The 24,404-nt window shown below is 45.4% G+C and overlaps 1 protein-coding gene across 1 annotated transcript in view; it reads left to right on the forward strand.

Annotated features, from left to right (window-relative positions):
• Positions 1-22,021, forward strand: part of hykk.2 (hydroxylysine kinase, tandem duplicate 2) — a 25,977-nt gene extending 3,956 nt beyond the window's left edge. The window contains exons 2-5 of the mRNA XM_080023896.1: positions 9,368-9,689; positions 19,357-19,499; positions 19,956-20,136; positions 20,390-22,021. Coding sequence (XP_079880022.1) covers positions 9,386-9,689; positions 19,357-19,499; positions 19,956-20,136; positions 20,390-20,829 — 1,068 coding nt within the window. The 5' untranslated portion in view covers positions 9,368-9,385 and the 3' untranslated portion in view covers positions 20,830-22,021. The remainder of the gene's footprint in view (positions 1-9,367; positions 9,690-19,356; positions 19,500-19,955; positions 20,137-20,389) is intronic.
• Positions 22,022-24,404: the final 2,383 nt, after the last annotated feature.

Genomic DNA, 24,404 nt, shown 5'->3' on the forward strand with positions numbered 1-24,404 from the left:
CGTCCACCGCTGCCAAGCATCCTTCTTGCCAACGTCCAGTCCCTGGAGAATAAGATGGATGAACTTCGAGCGAGGATTAAATTCCAGTGAGACACGAGAAACTGTTGCGTCCTCTGTCTGACAGAGACATGGTTGAACCCACTGTTGCCGGACGAAGCCATACGTCCAGCCGAGTCCTTCTCCGTGTTCCGCGGCGACAGAACGGGGGAGTCGGGGAAATCCAAAGGTGGAGGCGTCTGCCTAATGGTAAACAACCGCTGGTGTAATGCCAACAACACCAAATTCCTCTCCCACTCCTGCTCGCCCAACCTGGAACAGCTGACCATCCTATGCCGTCCATGTTATCTCTCCCGGAATTTAGCATGGTCATCATTACAGCTGTTTATATCCCACCGCAAGCGGACACCGACGCAGCTCTGTCGGTTCTGTACGATGTGTTGTGCGGATTTCAGAACAGACATCCCGACGCGGCTGTGGTGGTGACTGGGGACTTTAACAGGGCCAACCTTAAAAAAGTTCTGCCTAATTTCCACCAACACATTACGTGTGCCAGCAGGGGAGATAGAACTTTGGACCATTGTTACACACCTTACAAGAACGGATACAAGACCGTCTCGCTCCCTGCTTTCGGGAAATCAGATCACGCCACGGTCTCGCTGGTTCCTGTTTACAGGCCTCTGATCGCGCGAGAACTGGTTTTAACAAGGGAAGTGAAGCGGTGGACGGACGAATCGGAGGGTGTGCTTCAGGACGCTCTGACTGACGTTGACTGGGACATGTTCCAATCAAGTTCAAGTGACATAAAGCGAGTTTACGAAGGTTGTAGTAAGTTTTGTGACTACGCTAGCAGACAACATCGTTCCCACGGTGAAAGTTCGGGGATTTCCAAACCAGAAACCATGGTTTGATAAATCCATCCGCTGCGCTCTGAATGCTCGCACGGCCGCTTACAACGACGGTCTTGTATCCGGAAATATGGACAATTACAAAACGGCGTCGTACAATCTGCGGAGGGCGGTGAAGGATGCTAAACGGACGTACAGAGAGACTGTGGAGCTACAGATGGAGCGAGGGGACACCAGACGCTTGTGGCAGGGGCTGCGGACTATTACAAATTACAACAGCAGCTCCTCCCCAGCCACGAGTGTTGACGCCTCCCTAGCCGACCAACTGAACTCCTTTTATGCGCGGTTCGAGTCTGGCAACAGCACCGCTAGCTCGCCGGCTAATTGGAGTTACAGTGCTGGGGATGAGCGCGCACTCTGTGTCTGTGCACGAGGTCAGGAGGGCTATGATGCATGTGAACACCAGGAAAGCTGCGGGCCCAGATGGCATCTGGGCGCGTACTGAAGACCTGTGCTAACCAGCTAGCTCCGGTGTTCACTACAATATTCAACATCTCCCTGGCTGAATCAGTGGTCCCGTCCTGCTTCAAGAGGTCCACCGTCGTTCCTGTCCCAACGATCACCTCTCCTGCCTGCCTGAATGACTACCGTCCGGTGGCCCTCGCCTCGGTGGTCATGAAGTGTTTCGAGAGGCTGATTAAGGATTATATCTGTGCCTCCCTCCCCCGCACCTTGGACCCGTTGCAGTTTGCGTACCGGCAGAACAGATCCACGGATGACGCGGTCTCCCAGGTACTGCACACCACGCTCACGCACCTGGATGGCCAGACACACGATAGTCCCCACCAGACTGGCTGTCAAACTGAAGGAGCTCGGAGTGAATGCTCCGCTATGTGCCTGGATCCTGGACTTCCTCACAGCCCGCCCCCAGGTGGTCAGGGTGGGGAAGCACATGTCAAGCTCCCTCACCCTGAATACAGGATCCCCCCAGGGTTGCATCCTCAGCCCCCTACTGTACTCCACTGTACTCCCAGGTCCAGCTCCAACACCATCATAAAGTTTGCTGACGACACCATGGTCGTGGGCCTGATCACCGACTGCGATGAGAAGGCCTACCGCGAGGAGGTGGCTGACCTGTCACTCTGGTGCCAGGACAACAGCCTCCACCTGAACGTCAGCAAAACTAAGGAGCTGATTGTGGACTTTAGGCGAGGATCACAATCAAGGACGCACGCGCCCTTGGTGATTGATGGGACTTCTGTTGACAGGGTGAGCAGCTTCAAATACCTGGGAGTCCACATCACAGAGGACTTAACATGGACTGTACATACAGACGCTCTGGTGAGAAAGACGAGGCAGCGACTTTACCACCTCAGGCAGCTGGAGCTCTACTCTGGAGCAGTGGAGAGCATCCTGACAGGCAATATTACTGCCTGGTTTGGGAACTGTACTGCTCAGCACAGGCGGGCCCTGCAGAGGGTGGTGCGTTCAGCTGAACGTACCACTGGAACTACCCTCCCCGCCTTGCAGGAGTTATACACCAGGAGGTGTAGTAGCAGAGCCCGCAGGATCATGGAGGATCCTCATCACACCAACAACGGACTGTTCCAGCTGCTGCGGTCAGGCAAGCGCCTCCGCAGTCACGCAGCGAGAACAGAGAGACTAAGACGGAGTTTTTTCCCGCAAGCCATTAGAACTGTCAACGCTGACCTCACCAGGGGTCCTCACTGAGCCACACACATAGGCTCCACTACCTTACTGTACTATTATGTAGCATACTGTACCGCATACTGTGTCACTGTTCAGGGTTGTTCGTGATGCCGTATTGCTGCGCCGTACTATTGTATACTGTGCTCTATTATCCCAAACACTACCTCACTTTATTCACATGCCACTTTAATGCACATATCTGTATATACATAATTGCCTATTCCATATTCATAAGCATATTCCCTCTATCTATTCCATTTTATTTCATTTTATTTTATTGTATTTTATTTTATTCTATATATTTTTATTTTTATTCTATAAGTATTCGGCTTACTGTATTACGTTTTAGGAGTCAGTTAGTTGGTCTTTTAGAAAGAAATTTTTCCTAGGACATATTGTGTGTTATCACCGGGTGCGTTGCACTACATTTCACTGCATATATGTATGAAAGTATGTATATGTATGTGACAAATAACCCTCTTGAATCTTGAATCTTGAATCTAGAGATCTAAGAACAGGGGTGAAAACTTTTATTTATGTATTTTATTTTTATCTTTTTTAGTCCCACTGAGAACGCATGCAGCCACATTTTGGATGAACTGTCGTTGCTGCACAGCTGATTTCAGTCGGCCAATCAATAGGCCATAACAGTAGTCAAATCTACTCGTTATGAATGCATGGATTCATTTTTAATGGAGTATGCTTTTGACTGGAGCCTCTTAAGTTTGATATATATATATTTTTTTTTAGATGGTAGAAGGCTGAATTTGTGATGTGATTGATATGGCTCTTAAAATTTGGATCGCCGTCTGTTATTACACCTTGATTTCTAGCTTCATTCTTGCTCCCCAGAGACAGAGAACAAAGATGAGCTGAAATTTTCTGTCTTTGAGCCTTTGCACCAAAGATGAGTTGTGTAGTTTAGTGTCATTATTTTCTATTATTGCTACAGCCGATGACATACGTGCTTTATCAGACAAAGGAGGTTTAACGGGTGTTTCGATGGCGGATATTAGTGAACGCGGGGCTCCTGAATCGACGAGAAAGGTTATTTTGTGACTTCTAATATGTAAATCAAGGGTTGGGAGCTAGACAACGGCATTCTAATACATGGACGTGTGTATTTCTTCATCACTTTCATCATCTGGTGTAATTGAATGTGTGTGGGTGCGATTAACAATATACATATTTGTGTGTGTATGTGTACCTGTCACCTGATCAGGGTGTGCAGAGCCACAGCTTGGGTCGTTCCCTGGGGTTCCCTTCTCCCGGCATCATCTCTGAAATTGTCTTGATTCCCCTGTTTGACCCGGGTTGCCCTGTGGTCGTCTCTGTGGCGGCATGGAACAGTTGCGGATCCAGTGTCCTTCCTGACCGCAGCAAAAGCAGGTGTTGCGGCCCATGTTGGGACCTCCTCGGCCTCAGAGATTGGGACAGCTTCCACGGAATCCCCCGCCTCGTCGGGTCTGGCCTGATGTGTTTTGCTGAGACCATGACGGACCTTGCTGACTTTGAGTGATGGCCTGAGCGAGCATGGTCATCTGGGTCTGGGACTCACATTGTTTCTTTTGATCTTGTTTGAGGTCTTTGTCCCTTTGGTGTGTCTCGTAATCGTGTTCAGCGTGGAGGATGATGTCAGTGTGGGTCGCCGTCTTCCAGGTGACAAACAAGCGTTTCAGTCACCGAGTGGGAACACAAGTCCATTGATGAATGCGGACCATAGATGATTTTCATATGGTGTCAGGGGAGGTGCCCCCATGTTTTCAGGTTTCACCAGTCCACTGTGGTTGCAGAAAACAACTTCCAGGCGTCCAGCGTAGGCTTGTGGTGTCTCGTCGTCGCTGTAGAGGTTGACCACTGGTATGTCTGCATTGATGGTGTTAGGCACGTCGTTAAGGACGAGGTTGGGTGGATTTGGAGTTTGACGCCATACAGGAGGGTGGGAGTCCAGGTCGTAACATAGGATACAAAGAAATACATTGATTAGCATTATAGGGTGGTGGTGCTGATGCTTTCTGCTTTTTTTGTCCCTTTTCCTGACCCTGTCTCTTTCCCTGATCCCCGTCTCTCTGTCCCTTTTCCTCTCAATGCTTTTTATACTTTTTCTTTTCACTATTATAAGCTTCCTCTACCCACTCTCCAAAAGCCCACCAATCGGCCTTGTACTTCCTCTTTTTCATTTCATTATCTTGTAATCTAACTTTCAGCTGCTGTAGCTGATTTACACTAAAGCTTCCTCATGTGGGAAAACCTAAGCTTTTCCATTCTACCAAACTTATCACTGTTCTGTCATCTTTTCCTTTCCTACATTTGTAAGATTCCTGCGATTCTCTAACTTGTTGATCCTGCTGTAGTGCTTTATTATTTCTGGTACCTGTTGCTATGGTAGACCCATTGTGCTATTAGACCTGTGTGGGCGATTTCACAATTCCTGTAGCTTTCAAGGCTACTTTAAATTATTTTATTTTATTTATTTATTTATTTCATGAGTGCCTTTTAACCTGGGGATTTCCCTTGTGTCAATTGGTGTTTCCTTATTCTCACGTTTATCTATTTCATGTATTTATTACAGTCTCATAGATAAATCAAATTCTATTTCATGTACTTTACGGTCTCAATAGAACTGTGGAAACCACATTTCATTTCACGTACTTTACGGTCTTAATTCAAGTAAACATAGTTGTCACTATATTTCCGGGTTCCTTCTAAACCTCTGTTTTATATTTTGACAATAAAACAACCAATGTCTTCACTTTGGGAAAGATCCGTCAGTATTTGCATCATAAAATAAATCCTGAATTCAAACATTTCGCACAATATCTCTTACCCCGCTATCAGGAACATAGATCGAGGCAGCACCCTGTAGTCCCACCGAAAGACGTTCCCTCAAACAAGGGTTTTAGTTGATGCCTGCTCCGTCGTCCATGGTCCCCCTGGACGCAGCTTAATCCTGTTCCATGATGCCAGATTATGTTACAGACATTAAAGCGTCGCTTTTATCTGCAGGTTGTCAGTCGTGGTTTTGAATGAAGAGGCAGATAGATGTTGTTTTCAGTTTACTTGTACAAGGCTCGGGTCAGAGATGTGCTCTCGAGCAGCTCTAGTCAAACAGTTTATTTTCTGGGAGTCAGGGAATATATGGTCAGTTTGACATCACAGATACAGAGAATATATGGTCAGCTCGACCTCACAGATGTGTAGGTGCTCAAGATAAGCCAAGCTTTATGGCAGGGGGATAGAGCATACTTTATGGCTTGAATCCAGGGGAGGACACAATCTAAAAGGTATGTGAAAGAATTAACCCTGTGTGCTGAAATTACTTTACTGGTGATGGGACCTTCCTGCCAGTTTTCCTTAATCAGATCGCACACCTCATGAGGTCTCCTGCCAAACAGTAGCTCAAAGGGGGAACCCTGTGGAGGACTGGGGAACCTCCTGCACTGCGAACAACAAGGGGTTCAGCCATGTGTCCAAATAATTGGCTGTCATTGTGGACGAACTTCGGATAATGTTTTTCAATGTTTTGTTGAAGTGCCCATCCAGGCTGTCTGCGGGTAGTAAATGCTGGTCCGAATTGAGAGGATGCACAGCAACCCATACAGTTTGCGCAGTGTGTGTGACATAAATAAAGTGCCCTGGTCGGTCAGGATTTCCTTTGGAATCCCGACGCGGGAGATGACCTGAAACAGTGCCTAATCCACATTTTTGGCCCTAATATTGCACAGCGGCACTGCTTCGGGGTATCGGGTTGTGTCGTCCACTAGGACTAACACAAATCGATAGCCCCTAGTACTGCGGCTTAATGGCCCGATGAGATCCATACCGATTCTCTCGAACAGTGTCTCGACTAAGGGGAGGGGACTCAATGGCGCTATGGGAATAGTTGGTGTATTCAACAGCTGAAACTCGGGACAGGCTGCACAGCGCTGCTGCACATCCGCCCAGATGCTCGGCCACTAAAAACCGGCCATTATCCACTCAAGTGTTTTCTCGTGTCCTAAGTGACCGGCCATCGTTTTATAATGAGCCGCCTGAAAGACCTAACCCCAACAGCTTTTTTAGGGACTAACAACTGGATAACCTCTTCCCCCGACTGGGTGTCTCGGTTCACTCAATATAATCTATCATTGCGAACTACAGGTGACTGAGCGCAGCATCTGGGCGCATCAACACACCATCGATTTTATCTACCACCCTCAAAGGCCCCGCAAATTGTACCGTCCTGTGACTGTTCCAGAGAAAAGGCCTCGATGGGATTGACATGGGGATCCGGGGAAGTTTCCTCCTGGGGCGTCCCCTCCCTCGCTCTGGTCACATCTGCTGGTGCGACCTCTGCATCACGCTGCGCAACACTGACATATACCTACAAACCATGAGCGCACCCCCCCGCTTCTCTCTTAACGAAATGTGATTTATTTTTTTTTTACCCAAAATCAAAAAACAGGAACTAACTGCGCCCTTTACCCTATGCTTTTTTCCCTTATAGCAAATTTCAAGCCGCATTATCGGATATTTGTGAATATCCCAATGCACACAGCGGATAGCGACCCATGATCCCTCGACTTAAGCCCCAGGTCGAACAGGTGTTGCTGAATCATCGTCGACGAATAGCCAAGAGGAGGAGGAGCGAGACGAGTCCAGCAAAGCCTGATGTCTACCCCCTTGTCACCTTATCGGCACATTGTAGGCCCCTTCTCCACCGGGGGAGGGATCCGGCAGACCGCTGACCCCGCGACCCGAACGACCAGGTCAACCTCCGTGAAGGGATAGTCCTGGAAGTCATGACGTGTCGGGTCGCCTGCATCGCCAGCATACCTGCCCAGGCATCCGCCCAGCTTCCGGTGGTCCCGAGGCCCACGCCAGATCTAGGCGCGAGTCTCTCGGGTGGTTCCCCACAGTCTGCGTCCTGCAGCTCCCTCAGTGGCCCCTCTCCGGGCCAGCGTGGTAGGCGGAGGTGTGCGCGTAGGCCTCGGCGAGGGCTATGGCGGCTTGGAGGAAGGCGGTGCAATGCACCAAGCTTATGGCACGGCCAGGGAGATCGGTCTCCTTCAGCCTTCCCGATAGGCCTTCAGCCTAACTTGTCCGCTGCTCCGGGGGTAGGGCATGCGCCGCCTGCTGGGCTTCTCCAGAGAAGAGGGGAACGAGCCACCACGCCTGCCTGCAGTCCGATCAGCCGGCCACCTCGGCCATCTGTTCAGAGTTGGCGAGGAACGCCTGGGATCATCCTCCCCCATAATCTTCTGTAGTGGGGGGGCCCAGCGGTTGTTTCCGTTCTGGTACACTCCCGCAGAAGGACCTGGATGGCCTGCTGGCTCTCCTGGGGGGCTTCCTGGTCCCACCTGCAGACCCGCGCCATTTACTGGAGCTGCAGGGCTTGCTGCTCCTGCATTGTGGAGATTCACCCGATCCGCAGCAGCTGAGCGGCCTGTCTGCACCACAAACGGGTTTCAGGCCTGTTGCCGAATGTGTACATGAACTGGCGTTGAATGGTGTCTGAGAGAGGAATAGTAGCCTCATCCGGTCTATAACAGATGAACTTCTCATGGAGGGCTTTCCCCACCTCATGCGTGAATGTTTGACCTCATTGTCCATGACTACACAAGAATGAATTCATGATGTCATGAGCTCATCACTTGTCTTAAGGAATGGATTGCCCTTGTCACTCAAAACATTCATGAGAGACTTAACATTAGAAACGGAGTGTGTCTGCAGTGACTGAGACTTCTTAAGATGAGCTGCAGAAATAGCACAGAAATTTAGGAGACTCAAAAACTGGTCTGTGAGGCAGCACAGCAGCCAGTCTCTGCCAGCATATAAAGTGTAAGAATACAGCATCATCATGTAATATTCTTTCTCATTCTGGATTTATGTGTGTCTAAATTATGGATATTTTTTAGTTTTGTAATACTAGGGTTGAATTCAATGAGAAATCCTTTCTGATCCGTTAAAGCTATTTTAATCCAGTAAGTATAGAACAAGATTTTTACTTGATCTTGACTTCAAAACAAAAAACTAAGCCAGATTTGGAATCAGTACCTTCAACAGCCCCTAAAAATGTGTTTGATTGACTCTATATGTCCTTTATTTCATGATATACGTAGGGTATGTATTCTTTAAAGGTGACCCTATTGGATTGGCCATTATGGCCACTAGCCTGCAGGTAGATTTGGGAAACGATTCGAGTGTCATATGAGTTTAACCTTGCTCACTATAGTGTTTACATTTCCAATGACTGGAAACGCTCATATTGCGTATATTGCGTTACGCTGTGTTGTTTTTTCACTCTGTCTTTAAATAATTCCACACCGCAGATGTCTTGTTCAATCAATGTTATTGGTGCTACTGGTTACCATGTGACTTATATTTACTGTAAGTCACGCCATGTTGCTACTACTTTAAGGCATGTCGTGCCTTAGGCGATGGTATCGGATACAACACACAGTATTTCATACCCAATATCTGATCCAGTCATATACTGATACTGAATCGGTACATCCCTAATGACAACCGTGGTGGATTTGATTTTAAAAAGCAGCGTAGCTCATTGTGGTCAGTGAACTATTGGTATGGACGAACATTCACAAAGAAATATTCACTCATAAAACATAACCTCAATTGAGCTAGACAAAAAAGGAAAAATAAATTGATCAAACATGACTAAATCTTGGTCGTTAACCCTTTCTGTCTCTTAACTGGTTTGTTTAGTCACATATCAAAGAGATTCCAAGGTTGTGCTGTGCTTGCTTTTGTCCGAGTTAACATCCACTTCACAAGTTGACGAATTTATTTTTGGGGTTATTTTACTTTGGCAGCTTGTTTACCCAGCGTCAATGTCAGGGAAACTCTCTAAACCCAACCTCAGCCATCCCCAAGTGTCTGCGCTGGTACATAGGCTGTATGGCTGGACACCGGCCATAGTCCGCCCCCTGCCCAGCTATGATGACCAGAACTTCTACGTCGCCCCCGTGGACGGCGGCGAGTTCATCCTGAAGGTGATGAACTCCACGGACAGTGAGAACACGGCCCTACTGGAGGTTCAGACCCATGCCATGAGCTTCCTCTGCCATAACGGACTCCCTACGCAGACAGCCATGCCCACCACCACCGGTCAGCTCATGAGCCTCGAAGAGTTAGGTAAGAGCTCCGGTCGTGTAATTTCATTACAGAAAACAATAAATCAATCAACACAAAACAATACCATACATTGATTGGGTATTTAAACTACATCCCTCGGATTTGACCAATGCTTCGACCTGTGATTCTGTAAGCCGTCCCCTCTCACTATCCACATCCACTGATACGCAGCACACTGAGCGCAGCGGTACTTTATTATCCACTGAGATGTAACGCTGCATTGTAAGGTAATGGGAAGTGGGGGAGTTATAATAAAGCACAAAAATGTGTTGGTAATGTTAACTGTGGTGTGGGGATGGTGTGGTTTGAGCAGCCACACTTGACCTGGATCTAGATTATTGGGGACCAAGGACCAGAGTGTGGCTGCAACAGGTAAAACCCCCATCCCCACACTCACTCAGGATAGGAGTCCTCGTCATGACGCATCTCTATCTGCTCCTGGGCTAATTCCAACTCTCCAGCCCTCTCTCTACCATAAACTGGTGTCTATTACCCCTTTGGCTGTGTCTTTGTGTGGAGGTTCCTGAACATGCCACTTGTGTGGCGCGTGGTAGGCAAAACTGCCACATTAACATATAAATATTGTATATATATAAAACGTGAGGTGCACGGATGGATCGGCCAGTGACCCAAATTGGCCGTTTTTCAGCTTAATTGGCATGACTGTTGACTGACTGTTCAGTATCGGATATATTTTCTGATTCTGTGCCAGTCAAATACTATATACTGTGCTCATGTACTGTAAAATGCTACAATTCTCAAGCCCGATACCAACGGAAGTAGAAGTTGCGTAGTTGAGGCTCAAAAAAGAGAGACAAATAAATAAAATGCCGACTATTTGGAGGTACTTCAAGGTAAGGGAAGATTAGATATATAATTTATTTATCGTCTGACAATATTCAAACATTGTGCAGACTGTATCTGCGTCTGTGTCTGCTTTGGTTGTTCATAGTGCACGTGCTCCACTTGTGATGAAAAGTTTGACTCTTTTTTAAGACTTGGTTCTTGACAAGTTACTCAGTAACACGAGTCGTATGATTTGATTCAGTTGGTTTAATGCACGGTGAGTGAAGGAGGACTTCCCGTGAATGAGATTGAGAAGAGTCGGTCATTTATTATTATTATTATTATTATTATTATTATTATTATTTAAAAAAAAAAAGTTTTTACAATGATTGCAATTTATTTTGGTAGGGCAAGTACCATATACATATAATAGAAAGGTATATTAGCATTTAAACGAGAGAGACTTTTATTGAAGTTTGAACTGGACATTTCCATGTTCATTATATGTTGTGTCCTACTTAACCCTCTGGAGTCCCTGCTTGATTCAGAGAAGCGTTATGATTTTGGTGTGGTCTGATATTGATCTAAATATAATCAACTTAACACACTCTTTCTCCAAAGTCGTTGATGACAGCTACATTGATATGCGTCAGTAATTTGGTTGGTGTCATTATGCAGCTTTTAGATAGAGCTATATCACACAAGATATAAAGTAAGTAGAGTATGTTTTTGTATTTTGTGTGGCCGTCAGAAATTTTGTCATAGCGCACACTAGAATATATTGACAAAATGTTTTGTCAATACAAAAGTTCTTCATCAAGGTCCTGGGTATATAATGAAGTCAAAATAGTTTATAAAATCGGATGTCTAATTAGGTAAAAACAAGGTTTTATCAAAACTGCTCACAACTTTATTTCAGTTGACCTGAGGTGTGAAATGAGCCATTAGCTAATGACCTGAAAATTCATGACTCCCTGGTGGGAGCCATTAGAGGTGTCGATCTGCAACAGGCTGGGCCACTCGGTCAGACTGTCAGACGAAGGAATGAGGCTGTAGGCTAGTGGGAGTGGCAATGCAAGAAATGTAAGAAATGTTTTTAGTTTTGAAAGATTTATTGAAAACGCCTGCTAGCTGGTGTAGGCGCAAGACGATTTTCTGTGGAAGTTGTAGAGGTGCTTTCATACTATAAAAACAAATAAAGGCTACCTTGGCCTCAGCACTCTCCTGGTTCCAGTCCTACCTCACCAACAGGAAGCAGTTTGTCACTATTGGAGACACCTGCTCCTCCCCTGGCCCAGTTGACCAAGGCATGCCTCAAGGCTCCATGCTTGGGCCCCACCTCTTCACTCACACATCAAATCCATAACCAAATCTGCCTTCTTCCACCTCAAGAACATCTCCCGACTCCCCCCATAACTGTCTGAGTCCGTGGCAGATACACTAATCCACGCCTTCGTCACCTCCCGTCTAGACGACTGTAATGCTTGCAAGTCCTGTCTGGAGTTCAAAGCAAAGTCCTGGACAGGCTCCACTATGTTCAAAACTCTGATGCTAGAGTTCTCACCAGCACCAAGCCCTGGCAGGACATCACCCCCACCCTCATCCATCTTCACTGGCTCCCTGTCAAATCCCGTATTTCCTACAAAACCCTACTCCTAACCTAAAAATCCCTCCACGCCCTTGCCCCTGAGTACCTAACAGACCTCCTCCACCCTACGGCCAGTCCTGGAAGCTGTGGTCCTCGGACACGGGTCTGCTCTCCACCCCCCGAGCCTTCAGTGTGGCATCCCCCCCACCCTCTGGAACTCTCTCCCCACTGACATTTAAAATGCTCCATCCCTGGCCACCTTCAAAAATCTCCTCAAAACTGTTGGAGGCCAACTGCCCCTGACCCTTTTTTTTCTTTTGTTCTTTATTTATTATGATTTATCTACCCTGTCTTGTTCTTTGTTTTTCCATTGTAAAGTGGAAAATGGGTTTGTGAAAGGCGCTTTATAAATCCCAGTTATTATTATTATTGTTACTATTATTGTTATTATTATTATTATTATTATTATTATTATTAATAATATTTTTTTTTAAAGTGTAAGGAAATGTGATATTTACATCAGACATATCTCTACAGACTACGTACATCACACCAGGCAAGAGAATGCCACATATTACATACAGCGCACCAACTTATAGACTGCATGCAAGCAAACACACACACACACAAACACACACACACAGTGCAAATTCATTGGAAACATACTTTCTGGAAAGACTGCGTGGCTGTTGTTTGGCAACTTGGAGCGGGGGTTTGTTTGTCACTGTAACCAGGGGCGCGTGTCATTATGCAATGCAGCATCAGGGCTGAATGGAAAGTATTTGGATTCACGAGCCGCAAATCCATTGCAGGATAAATAGGTGTTGTTTTCGAAAGACAGATAAAGAGAAGAAATGCAAGGTCTAACTTAATGCCAAATCTTACCTAATTTATTAATTATCATATTATTCTAAAAAGGAAAGTTGTGATTCTAAGCTTTCTGGCATTTATTTTGCTGCGCACGCATCTTAAAATCTTAATAAACCAAAGTCACTTTTTTTTTTTTTTACCTGCGATCGCGTGGTTGCGATTGTTGACCTCAGAGGGTCAAGCTCTGTAAGAGTTACAGGTTGTATTATACTGAAACATGACCGTCCCATATTATATTTTATTGGAACTCAGGGACAATTTCATGTTCTATTATTGTTTCATTGGCGATAATGAACAATAATACAGTGTCAGATAGAGTTGAAGTCAGCAATCTCACTCTTGTGGTAACTGAAAATTGCATTAGTAGATGGGGGATGGTAGCTCAGGAGGTAGAGCTGGTCGTCTAGTAATCCAAAGGTCGCTGGTTCGATCCCAGGCTCCTCCTGCTAGCATGCTGTAGTGTCCTTGAGCAAGACACTTAACCCCTCATTGCTCCTGATGGCTGCGTCCGTCGGTGTTTGAATAATTGTAAGTCGCTTTGGATAAAAGCGTCTGCTAAATGACTAAATGTAATGTAAATGTAAAATTAGTAGTCCGTATGTGCAGCTGTCCTATCACGTGAGCATGATCAGATCACATAATTTATTGGTCATTGACGTACAACAGATCGGAAATCAGAATTGGCAGGTCAGACAGAGACAGGGACAGCTCGTTCAGTGTGACATGGCAAGGCCAGCTGTCTGTGCCTCACAACCTCACCACAGGGGTGCCCCAAGGCTCGGTGCTGGGACCCCTCCTCTTTGCCATATACACCACCTCACTGGGCCCGATCATCCGCTCGCATGGCTTTTCATATCACTGCTTTGTGGATGATACTCAACTCTATCTGTCCTTCCCGCCCGACGACCCCACTGTCTCGACGCGGATCTCGGATTGTCTCGCTGACATATCCACATGGATGAAGGATTATAATTTTCAACTAAACCTGGCGAAAACGGAACTGCTGGTCTTCCCGGCCAAACAAGGTATTTATCACAACATTGATATAAAAATTGACTATCTCTTGTTCCTACCAAGGCTGCAAGGAATCTAGGTGTCATTATTGATGACCAACTGACATTCTCAGACTATGTTGCCGCCGTCTCCCGGTCCTGCCGCTTCGCACTACTCAACATCCGAAAAGGCAGGCCGTACCTGACCCAATATGCCACTCAACTGCTGGTACAAACCTTGGTGATGTCCCGTCTCGACTACTGCAATGCTCTCTTAACAGGCTTGCCGGCCTGTGCGGTGAAGCCACTGCAGATGATACAGAATGCGGCGGCGCGACTGGTGTTCAACCAGCCAAAGAGGGCACATGTCACTCTGCTGCGCATCGAGCTCCACTGGTTACCTGTAGCCGCCCGCATCAAGTTCAAGTCTCTTATGCTGGCCTACAGAGTGATTGTTGGGAATGCTCCCACCTACTTAAATTCTCTTGTAAAAGCACGTTACCCGCTGGATGCTGCGCTCATCAAATGCGCGTCGCCTGGCTCTGCCGACTGTACAACCACGGCAATCCAGGTTATTCTCATTTGTAGTTCCACGTTGGTGGAACGAGCTGCCAAAAATGACCAGAGCAGGGACCTCCCTCTCTGTCTTTAAGAAGCACTCGAAGACCCAGCTCTTCAGAGAGCACCTCCTCTCCTAACTTACAATTACTTAGCACTACCTAGTAGTATTTATTGTTACACTAATGTCTCCGTCGCAATGTCGCTTGAATGTTATTCTCCCTTGTAAGTCGCTTTGGATAAAAGCGTCTGCTAAATGACTAAATGTAATGTAATGTAGGCGAAACCGCCACAATAACATTTTTTACTTCTAGACCCAGAGCAAAGACCTAAGTCCGCCCTGTACCAAATATATAGTGCTTACATGCAATACTTACTTCAACTAAATTGTTCCATGACAGAGAGATGAGTCTGATGGAAAAAAAGTCTTACATTTCATTAAAGGGTCTTGAAAAATATTGAGTCGAACTCTCTGAAATAGTAACTTGGATTACTATTGTGGTATCTACCATGACTCAACAGAAGAAGCCTTTTCCTATTGCTACATATCATTTTATGATTGCTGAACAGTGTGTGCACTTTGTTTTAAACAAGGTCCAGCTGCTAAGGGCTTTTGAATGTGCTTTAGTTCTTTGGGGTTCTCAATGTCATGAAGAAAATGAAAAGCTAAGTTAGAGGCTTGGAGTACTCTTTAATGGCTACCTCAGTCCATTGGTATAGATCAGGGGTCGGGAACCTGTGGCTCGCGAGCCAATTACGGCTCTTTCGATGACGGTATATGGCTCACAGACAATTTTGAGCTAAAATGTTTCATCACAATTAACAAGTAATAAATAATTATGCTGTGTCATTTTAAAGTAAAACAGGTAAGAGAAATTACAATTTTGAAAATAAAATTCAAAATAGAAATGTGGCGGACAAAGGGGCGTAGTCAAGCACCGGCTGCGGACCACAGAAAGACTCCGGGGCGACTTTTACTTTGCGCCCTGCCCCTCCCTGGTCTCTGCTCAGGCGCCACTTGTTGGAGTCTGCCCACAGGTAAGGGTTTAGGGAGGGAGATGGAGTCTTTCTGGCTGTGGTGCGCTGACAATGCGAGAGTTCTATTGTTCATTTCAATATACGGCACGCAGGCCACAATTGTATATATGACTGAGGATTTTTATAATAATTGTGCATGATAATGATCCTCTTGGGTGCAGGAGGAATGGTGTTCCACTGCTGGGCTGCTTATGAGCCCGTGCACCGATCCCCTCAGTAAGACAGACAAACATTAAGAAAACTCCCTGCCTGAAGTGGACAGAAATGGAAGAAACTTGATAGTAAAATACATCACATGATGCACTTGGACACATCCTCAGTGATAGTACCTGGGATTATAGGGTGTTTCGGGTCTTTCAACTTCAGACACCCTCCCCAAGCAACCCGACTGATCAGTTCCCGGCCTTTGTCCAAGAAGTATTCATCCACGGCTTGTCCCTTCTGATCCACAGCCATCTAGAGGCTTTCTCCGCTGCCTCTGAAGCTCTACCGATGGCCTTTCTTTTGCACACACCAGTGATGCCCAGGAGGCTATGGGCTTTGCACAAGGACTTGCTCGCAAAGCCCCTGCCTCCCACCTCAATGGGCAAACACTTTGCACGCCACCCCTTTCTGCAGCACCATTCCACCAGGTCTGTATATTTCTTCCTCTTCCTTTCGTTGGCCTCTTCCATTCGCTCCTCCCAAGGCACTGTGAGCTCCAACATGACCACTTGTTTGGCTGTTTCTGAGAACAGCACAATGTCCGGGCGAAGGGTGGTCTCTACGATAGCTTCGGGGAACTTCAATATGTATGTGACAAATAATCTCTTGAACTTGAACTTGAACCTGAAGACCAGCTGATTCTTAAAACTTGGAACAAGCTTCCCGTCACATACCACACAATGCAGCATGTGAGTATTGCCGTATTGACCATGTTTGGCTCTACATAAGCATGTGAGCAGTATTTCTCGCATCTGAGAAACATTAAAACCAACCTATGCTTATGTTTAACTGATGGAAGCCTCCACGTCTGCATGAAGCTTAACCTCACTATGTATGAACCAGACTACAAAGCCATCAGCAAAACCATGCAGCACCAGAAGTCACATTAATGGTAAAAAGTATTTCATTTATTATTGGTTAGCTACAGTATAACAACAATATTATTGAGAAGAATAAAGAGAAATTTATTATATATAGAGCTTTTTTAAGTACTCAGAGATGTGTTATAGGATAAAAATGTATGCCTTACTTAAAAAATGCACGCATTAAGTTGCATTCAATTTTATTAAATATGATATGGCTCACAAGGAAATACATTTAGAAATATTTGGCTTTCATGGCTCTTCCAGCCAAAAAGGTTACCGACCCCTGGTATAGATGCTCCCACTTCCTAATTTTCCTTCAGTACCAAAAATAATAGCTTTTGTTGGCTGTGATTATTGGTCCAGGGACTGTTGGATAGTAGAAGGTCAAAGACGGTCTTGGTTAACCTATGTTGCCAGTCAAACTTTTAAATGTCCTTAAACCTGGCTACCAAGCTGCTAGAATTCATTTTTCAATCAAGTCACTGTTACACAATGCGTGGTTCCTTCAGATCGTTTTTAGTCTTCAGTTACAGTTCAAGAAATTACATGGGAAGTCAGCGGGACAAATCAAACATATTGAGATGAGGAACATATTCAGTAGGAGCCACTTGATGAGGCTTCTTCCAGCTTGCTGACAGCTGACTTGCAGTCAATTTCCAGCCAACCACCATGCGCTTCCCAGCCGGTTGCCATTTGCCTCGAATCCTCCTTCTCATGTGCTCTGACAGGGCATGTTTAATTTTGACTGTAAACACGCCCTTTATTCAATTGCAGTGTGAGTTGAGTTCCAGAGAGAGATTACAGATTTTCACTCCTAACCCTGACTCATTACCTGAGATATTGTCCTTTGAACCCTGACCATCATTCTGTTTGATTGTTTTTTTGTCATTTGAATGAGAACAGCTCTTAAAGATTTATTTTAATCTACATGTTGCACAGCTGATTAATTTCAAAATGAGAGCTGTTTTTTTATTTACATTTTTAAAATTACAAAGTTCAATTGCTTTGTAATGAGAGCACTCAACCTGATCGATGTAATTATAGTTTCAAGTTTAGTGTGAAATACTTGATAACAATGCAAGCATAGGACGTGGGAGCATCAATCCAAATGGATTGAGGTAGCCATTAAATAGTACTCCAAGCCTCTAACTTAGCTTTTTGTTTTCTTCATGACATTTACAACCCCAAAGAACTAAAGCACATTCAAAAGCCCTTCGCAGCCGGACCTTGTTCGACCAAAGTGCACACACTAAAACTGTTCAGCAATCAGTCATAAAATGATATGTAGCAATAGGAAAAGGCTTCCTCTGTTGAGTCATGGTAGATACCACAATAGTAGTCCAAGTTACTATTTCAGAGACTTGGACTTAATATTTTTCAAGACCCTTTAATGAAATGTAAGACTTTTTTTTCCATCAGACTCATCTCTCTGTTATGAAACAATTTATTTGAAGTAAGTATTGCATGTAAGTACTATATATTTGGTACAGGGCGGACTTGGGTCTTTGCTCTGGGTCTAGAAGTAGAAAATGTTATTGTGGCGGTTTCGCCTACCACACGCCCAAGTGGCGTGTTCAGGGACCTCCTGCACAGAGACACAGACGACAGGGTTGTAGACACACCAGTAAATTGTAGCGATTAGGCTAGTTGGAATTGGCCAAGGACCTAGATTGATTTTGTAAATTTCAACAAACAATAGCACAATAAAATGTTAAAAATCAATCAATAAAAGTTGTTTGAATAAAATCAACACCAGGGGGTGGGTGTGTGTGTGTGTGTGTGTGTGTGTGTGTGTGTGTGTGTGTGTGTGTGTGTGTGTGTGTGTGTGTGTGTGTGTGTGTGTGTGTGTGTGTGTGTGTGTGTGTGTGTGTGTGTGTGTGTGTGTACTGTCCTTATGACTGATGGCTTTTATTCCTAATTACTTGTGCTGGCAGAACACTCATCATGTTATTAATATTTGTTTAGCCAAATTTGACAACAGCCGGTCTCACCCAGTGGCACTGAATACCCGAATGGTGTTTGTCTGGTTGACTCATCTAAAGGGGGGTGGTGCCATATTGGGAATTTCTCTAATACAGTATATTTTTTAAAATTAATTTATTTATAAATTAATTATTTTTTTCTTATTTATTTATGTAATTTGTTTATTTATTAGGTGGAGAAGGTGGAACCATCTTCTCCACCAGTTCAAGTACTTGGGGTCGACCATCCAAAGCAGCGTAGAGTGTGGGAAAGAGGTGAAGAAGAGAGTACAGGCAGGGTGGAGTGGGTGGAGAAGAATGTCCGGAGTGATCTGTGACAGAAGGGTTCCAGCAACAGTGAAGGGGAAGGTCTACAGGACGGTAGTCAGACCAGCAATGTTGTATGGTTTAAAGGCGATGCCACTGACAAAAAGGCAGGTGGCTGAACTGGAGGTCTCAGAGTAAAAGTGCCTTACAATGCTCTTTCAAACTCCCCCGGGGTTATCCTAATCTCCATACAAGATTGAATGAGGATATAATGTGATCTGGTTCTTCAATATTAGAATTGACATTGTAGAGAAAGAACAGTCTCTTCACATAAACTCTGGTTCGGCTGTCAACCGGCTGGAAGCGCCCTCTTCAAGTGGCTCCTACTGTATGTATCCTTGTATGTATGTGAAAAATAAACCTCTTGAAATAGGAATTTAAACTGAGTTCTTGCCGGGAATTTCTTGACACTTAAAAATGAAATACTTTTGTAATACCTTTCAGTGTCCTCCTTTCAAATGTATCCTCTCCTTGCAGATTGTGGCTTAGGCTCTCAGAAGTACCTTGTGAGACTTTTGACTTATTTGTCTGGAATCACCATCTCCAAGGTGCCTGCCTCAACGCAGCTTCTTTATGAGGTTGGAAAAACCGCTGCAAGAATGGATCAAATCCTACAGGAGGTAAATTAATCATCTTAACCACCTTCATAATAAACAGTTGTGGTGTCTCTACCCACATGTAGAGGTCTAAGGATGGAGACGGAGTCGTTCTGGCAGGGGAGCACCGACATGACAAGCATTTTATTAATAAGGATAACACAAAGGCTTGCTGGCAAAACAGGATGATAAAATAAAAGTGATGAACAGAATTTGTTTCTCTCTGTCGCACTCTGGACCACAGGAGTTTCCGTATCATGCACCTCACCATCTCCATTGAAGGACAGAACAACATCTATAAAACTCTCCCAGCCAGGTCTGACCAATTGCCGTTAAAGAGGCTGATTGGGCAGACCCGGTAAAGCTGCGCCGCCACCGAGCCAAGCCAGCCCTGTCCCTTGCAGACGTGGCTTAACCACGGCCCCTTTTCTGCCACAATAAAGTATTCATAATTATTAATATTAGCCTTATTTTGGCTAGATGGACCACCCTCATCTTCATGTGCTCGAGAGGGACAAGTTCATTTGGAGCCTGTCCAGCATTCCTCTCCTGGAGCCCTACTTGTTCGTGATGGATGGAGATCCCATCCAGGAGGTAGTCAGAGCTGTTCTACAGCAGTACAAGACCCACATTGTTCCCCAACGCTCGGCTTTCCGGAAATGTGAGTAAATTTGGTCCTTCATTGAAAGTATTTTGTTTTTATAACCAAGCTTTTATTGATACACTTGCACACTAACCTGGTGCGATTATTATCATTGTTATTATTATTACTGCCTACTAAATTTTATGAGCTGTTGTGAGGCAATTTCCCTGGGAGCATGAATGAAGTATCTGTCTGTCTCTGTGCCTGTCTGTCAAACTGTCAACCTTTCCAACTATCCATCCATCCATCTTTCCCTCCCCACCTTTTCCAGGCATTAACCACGGGGACTTCAATGACCTTAACGTGCTGGTTGAAGCGGAGGAGTCTCTCGGCTATAGGATCTCCGGCATCCTGGACTTCGGGGACATGAACAGCGGCTTCTACGTCCACGAGCTGGCCATCGCCATCATGTACATGATGATCGAGCACCCAGAGCCGGTGGAGGTGGGTGGCCCAGTCCTTGCGGGCTGGGAGAGCCTCATCCCCCTCAACAAGCCAGAGAAAGATGCCCTCTACCTGCTGGTGCTGTGTCGCGTATGCCAGTCGCTGATTCTGGCCCGCCACACTGTGCTGAAGCACCCGGAGAACGAGAAGTATCTGATGATCACGGCCAAGGCAGGAGTCCGCATTCTCCGTCAGCTGTGGGAGCTGGGGAGGGAGGAGGTGGAGAGGATGTGGTTTCAGAGCGCTGCTCGGTTTGATGGGAAGTGAATAATTAAAAGTCTGGATTCATCTACACATTGCGTTGTGTGAGCAGGGTTTACTATAGTAATTGATGTGTTATTATAATACAATTTATAACAAATACAATAATTCAGTTATACCATTAATGAAATTTATGTATAATAGTTTTATAATGTTATAGTATAATGAAATAATTCATTTATATCATTGATGTATTTGATATATGATGGTATGTTATTGTAATAATATAATTATAATTAAATATTCCAGTTGATATAATTGATAAATAATGATGTAACAATCAGCTTAGTTAACAGTTTATATAATATATACCTATTTTGTAAGTTACACTGTCACATGACTGTTGTAACAGTCTCTTGTTAGAGGTGTGTGGTCTATGTGACAAGATACAAATGTTTAATGATTGCCCAAATATGCCTTTTGAAAAACATCTTTGGTGTACTGTGTGCATACATGGAAAACAAAAAAGTGTCAATCCAAAAAATGTGGAAGTTTCACTTGTAGAATAATGTAAGTAAACGCAGTAAAATGAACCCAGAAATTTGTACTGGATTGTCATGACTACACCATTCCCAAGGTATGGTAGTCTTTTCTAAGGGTTTGTTCATCATAAAAAGTGTCTTTTTAACTGAGAGACTGATATTATGAACAGCCCCACACACCAAAAAAAAGAAAAGTAAACTTATATAAAATATAAAAAGGTTTATGTCTCAAGCAAAGCCCTAAACAGAAAACTTCTCCAATAACTGCAGCTGAAACACATGTAGTATGACATTTACTATGTCAATGAACAATGGCTGTCTCTGCCTCTGCATTTTAGAACAAAAAAAAAAGTGGCATACTTGAATATGGTAGTGGAGAGTGTTTTTTAGTGCCAGGAGATTGAGCTATTTAGGAAAGTCTTGAAAATCTGCAGTGGGTTCACCTCTCCTGACAGCGGCGCTGGGTCCCATTCCAGAGCGTGGCGCATGTAGTAGCAAGTGCCATACTGTATAAGTGTGAATTTTACATTTGTCTGAATAAACCGGTTTTGTTTGTGGTACAGAAAACGTCCAGCAAAGACTGGTTTTCCATTCCACCTGCCTCCTGGTCCATCTCCTACTCCACCAATGAAAAGACTTGTTACATTAGGTGCCACTTTAAGCAAAGAATTAAACCTTTTGAACCATTATTAGTATAAATACATTTCGTCATTAATAAATTCATTCATTTTAACTTGTAGCCAAATGTATTTCCAGTCATAACGTTCCACTTTATGCTTAATTCTGATGTAAAAAGCAAATGATGTTTACATACTATTCTAAAACTTCAAATATACATATTTTAATATTGTCTCATGAAAAACATTTCATATTTAATGCAACGTGGCAAAATGTGTGACCTGATAAAGTTCAAAATATGTATACATATTTATATTTAATATATAATATATATACGAAAATAATTACCAAGATGACTTAACTATCCAGTAAACCCTTACCTCTAAATGATTTTTTTGTTTGTTTTGTTGCCATGTTTTTGCTTTATTTATTAAGTTTGAATGATGATTCATTGTACAAACTATTCTTTCCAGACATGAAATCTCATCAGTCAGAGTAAATAAACAAAAATAACTTCAAATAACTTCTAGTCTAGGCGATAGTGGCGCCGCCCCTAGCGGTCGCCTGCGCCGGCGCTCCGGTTACTTTCTTACTCTTTAGTATTTTTTTTCCTTTTTTTATCACAATGTTCGCCAGAAAAACATCAACAATTAACTCATACGGCCGCGATGCACTCAGGGATATAAAAATTTCCCTAAACGAACAACTTTGGGACTTTTTATCCGTGGGAGCAGAGTGGCCGGCGGAAATCCTACGCGGGAACACTCGCAACAACAACAAAAATGGAGTCGCTGTTCCACGAGCCGGCCCACGGAGGAAGCACCGAGGTAAACGAGGCGGCATTCGGGTCAGAATGAGGACGCAACCTTACCGTCCACCTCTGCCAAGCATCCTTCTTGCTAACGTCCAGTCCCTGGAGAACAAGATGGATGAACTTCGAGCGAGGATTCAATTCCAGCGTGACACGAGGAACTGTTGCGTCCTCTGCCTGACGGAAACATGGCTGAACCCACTGGTGCCGGATGAAGCCATACGTCCAGCCGAGGCCTTCTCCGTGTTCCGTGGCGGGAGAGTCGGGGAAATCCAAAGGTGGAGGCGTCTGCCTAATGGTAAACAACCGCTGGTGTAACGCCAACAACACCAAATTCCTCTCCCACTCCTGCTCGCCAAACCTGGAACAGCTGACCATACTATGCCGTCCATTTTATCTCCCCCGGGAATTCAGCACGGTCATCATTACAGCCGTTTATATCCCACCGCAAGCGGACACCGACGCAGCTCTGTCGGTTCTGTACGATGTGTTGTGCGGATTTCAGAACAGACATCCCGACGCGGCTGTGGTGGTGACTGGGGACTTTAACAGGGCCAACCTTAAAAAAGTTCTGCCGAATTTCCACCAACACATCACGTGTGCCACCAGGGGAGACAGAACTCTGGACCATTGCTACACTCCTTACAAGAACGGATACAAGCCCGTGTCGCTTCCTGCTTTCGGGAAATCAGATCACGCCGCGATCTCGCTGCTTCCTGTTTACAGGCCTCTGATCGCGCGGGATCTGGTGATGACGAGGGAAGTGAAGCGGTGGACGGACCAATCAGAGGCTGCGCTTCAGGACGCTCTGACTGACGTAGACTGGGACATGTTCCGAGCGAGTTCAAGTGACGTCAGCGAGTTTACGGAGGTTGTAGTGAGTTTTGTGGCTACGCTCGCGGATGAAATCGTTCCCACGGTGAAAGTTCGGATATTTCCAAACCAGAAACCATTGGTTGATAAATCCATCCGCTGCGCTCTGAATGCGCGCACGGCCGCTTACAATGAGGGACTTGTATCTGGTAACATGGACAATTACAAAGCGGCGTCGTACAATCTGCGGAGGGCGGTGAGGGACGCTAAACGGACGTACAGAGACACCGTGGAGCTGCAGATGGAGCGGGGGGACACAAGACGCTTGTGGGAGGGGCTGCGAACAATAACTAACTACAAGAGCAGCTCCTCCCCAGCCACGAGTGCGGACGCCTCCCTGGCCAACCAACTGAACTCCTTTTATGCGCGGTTCGAGTCTGGCAGCAGCACCGCTAGCTCGCCGGCTAATTGGAGCTACACCGCTGGGGACGAGCGCGCACTCTCAGTGTCCGTGCACGAGGTCAGGAGGGCTTTGATGCGGGTGAACACCAGGAAAGCTGCGGGCCCAGACGGCATATCTGGGCGAGTACTGAAGACCTGTGCTAACCAGCTAGCTCCGGTGTTCACCACAATATTCAACATCTCCCTGGCTGAATCAGTGGTCCCATCCTGTTTCAAGAGGTCCACCGTCGTTCCTGTCCCGAAGATCGCCTCTCCAACCTGCCTGAATGACTACCGTCCGGTGGCCCTCACCTCGGTGGTCATGAAGTGTTTCGAGAGGCTGATTAAGGATTACATCTGCGCCTCCCTCCCCCGCACCTTGGACCCGTTGCAGTTCGCGTACCGGCAGAACAGAT

This window comes from Zeus faber (assembly GCF_960531495.2).
Source record: "Zeus faber genome assembly, chromosome: 1".
NCBI lineage: Eukaryota > Metazoa > Chordata > Actinopteri > Zeiformes > Zeidae > Zeus > Zeus faber.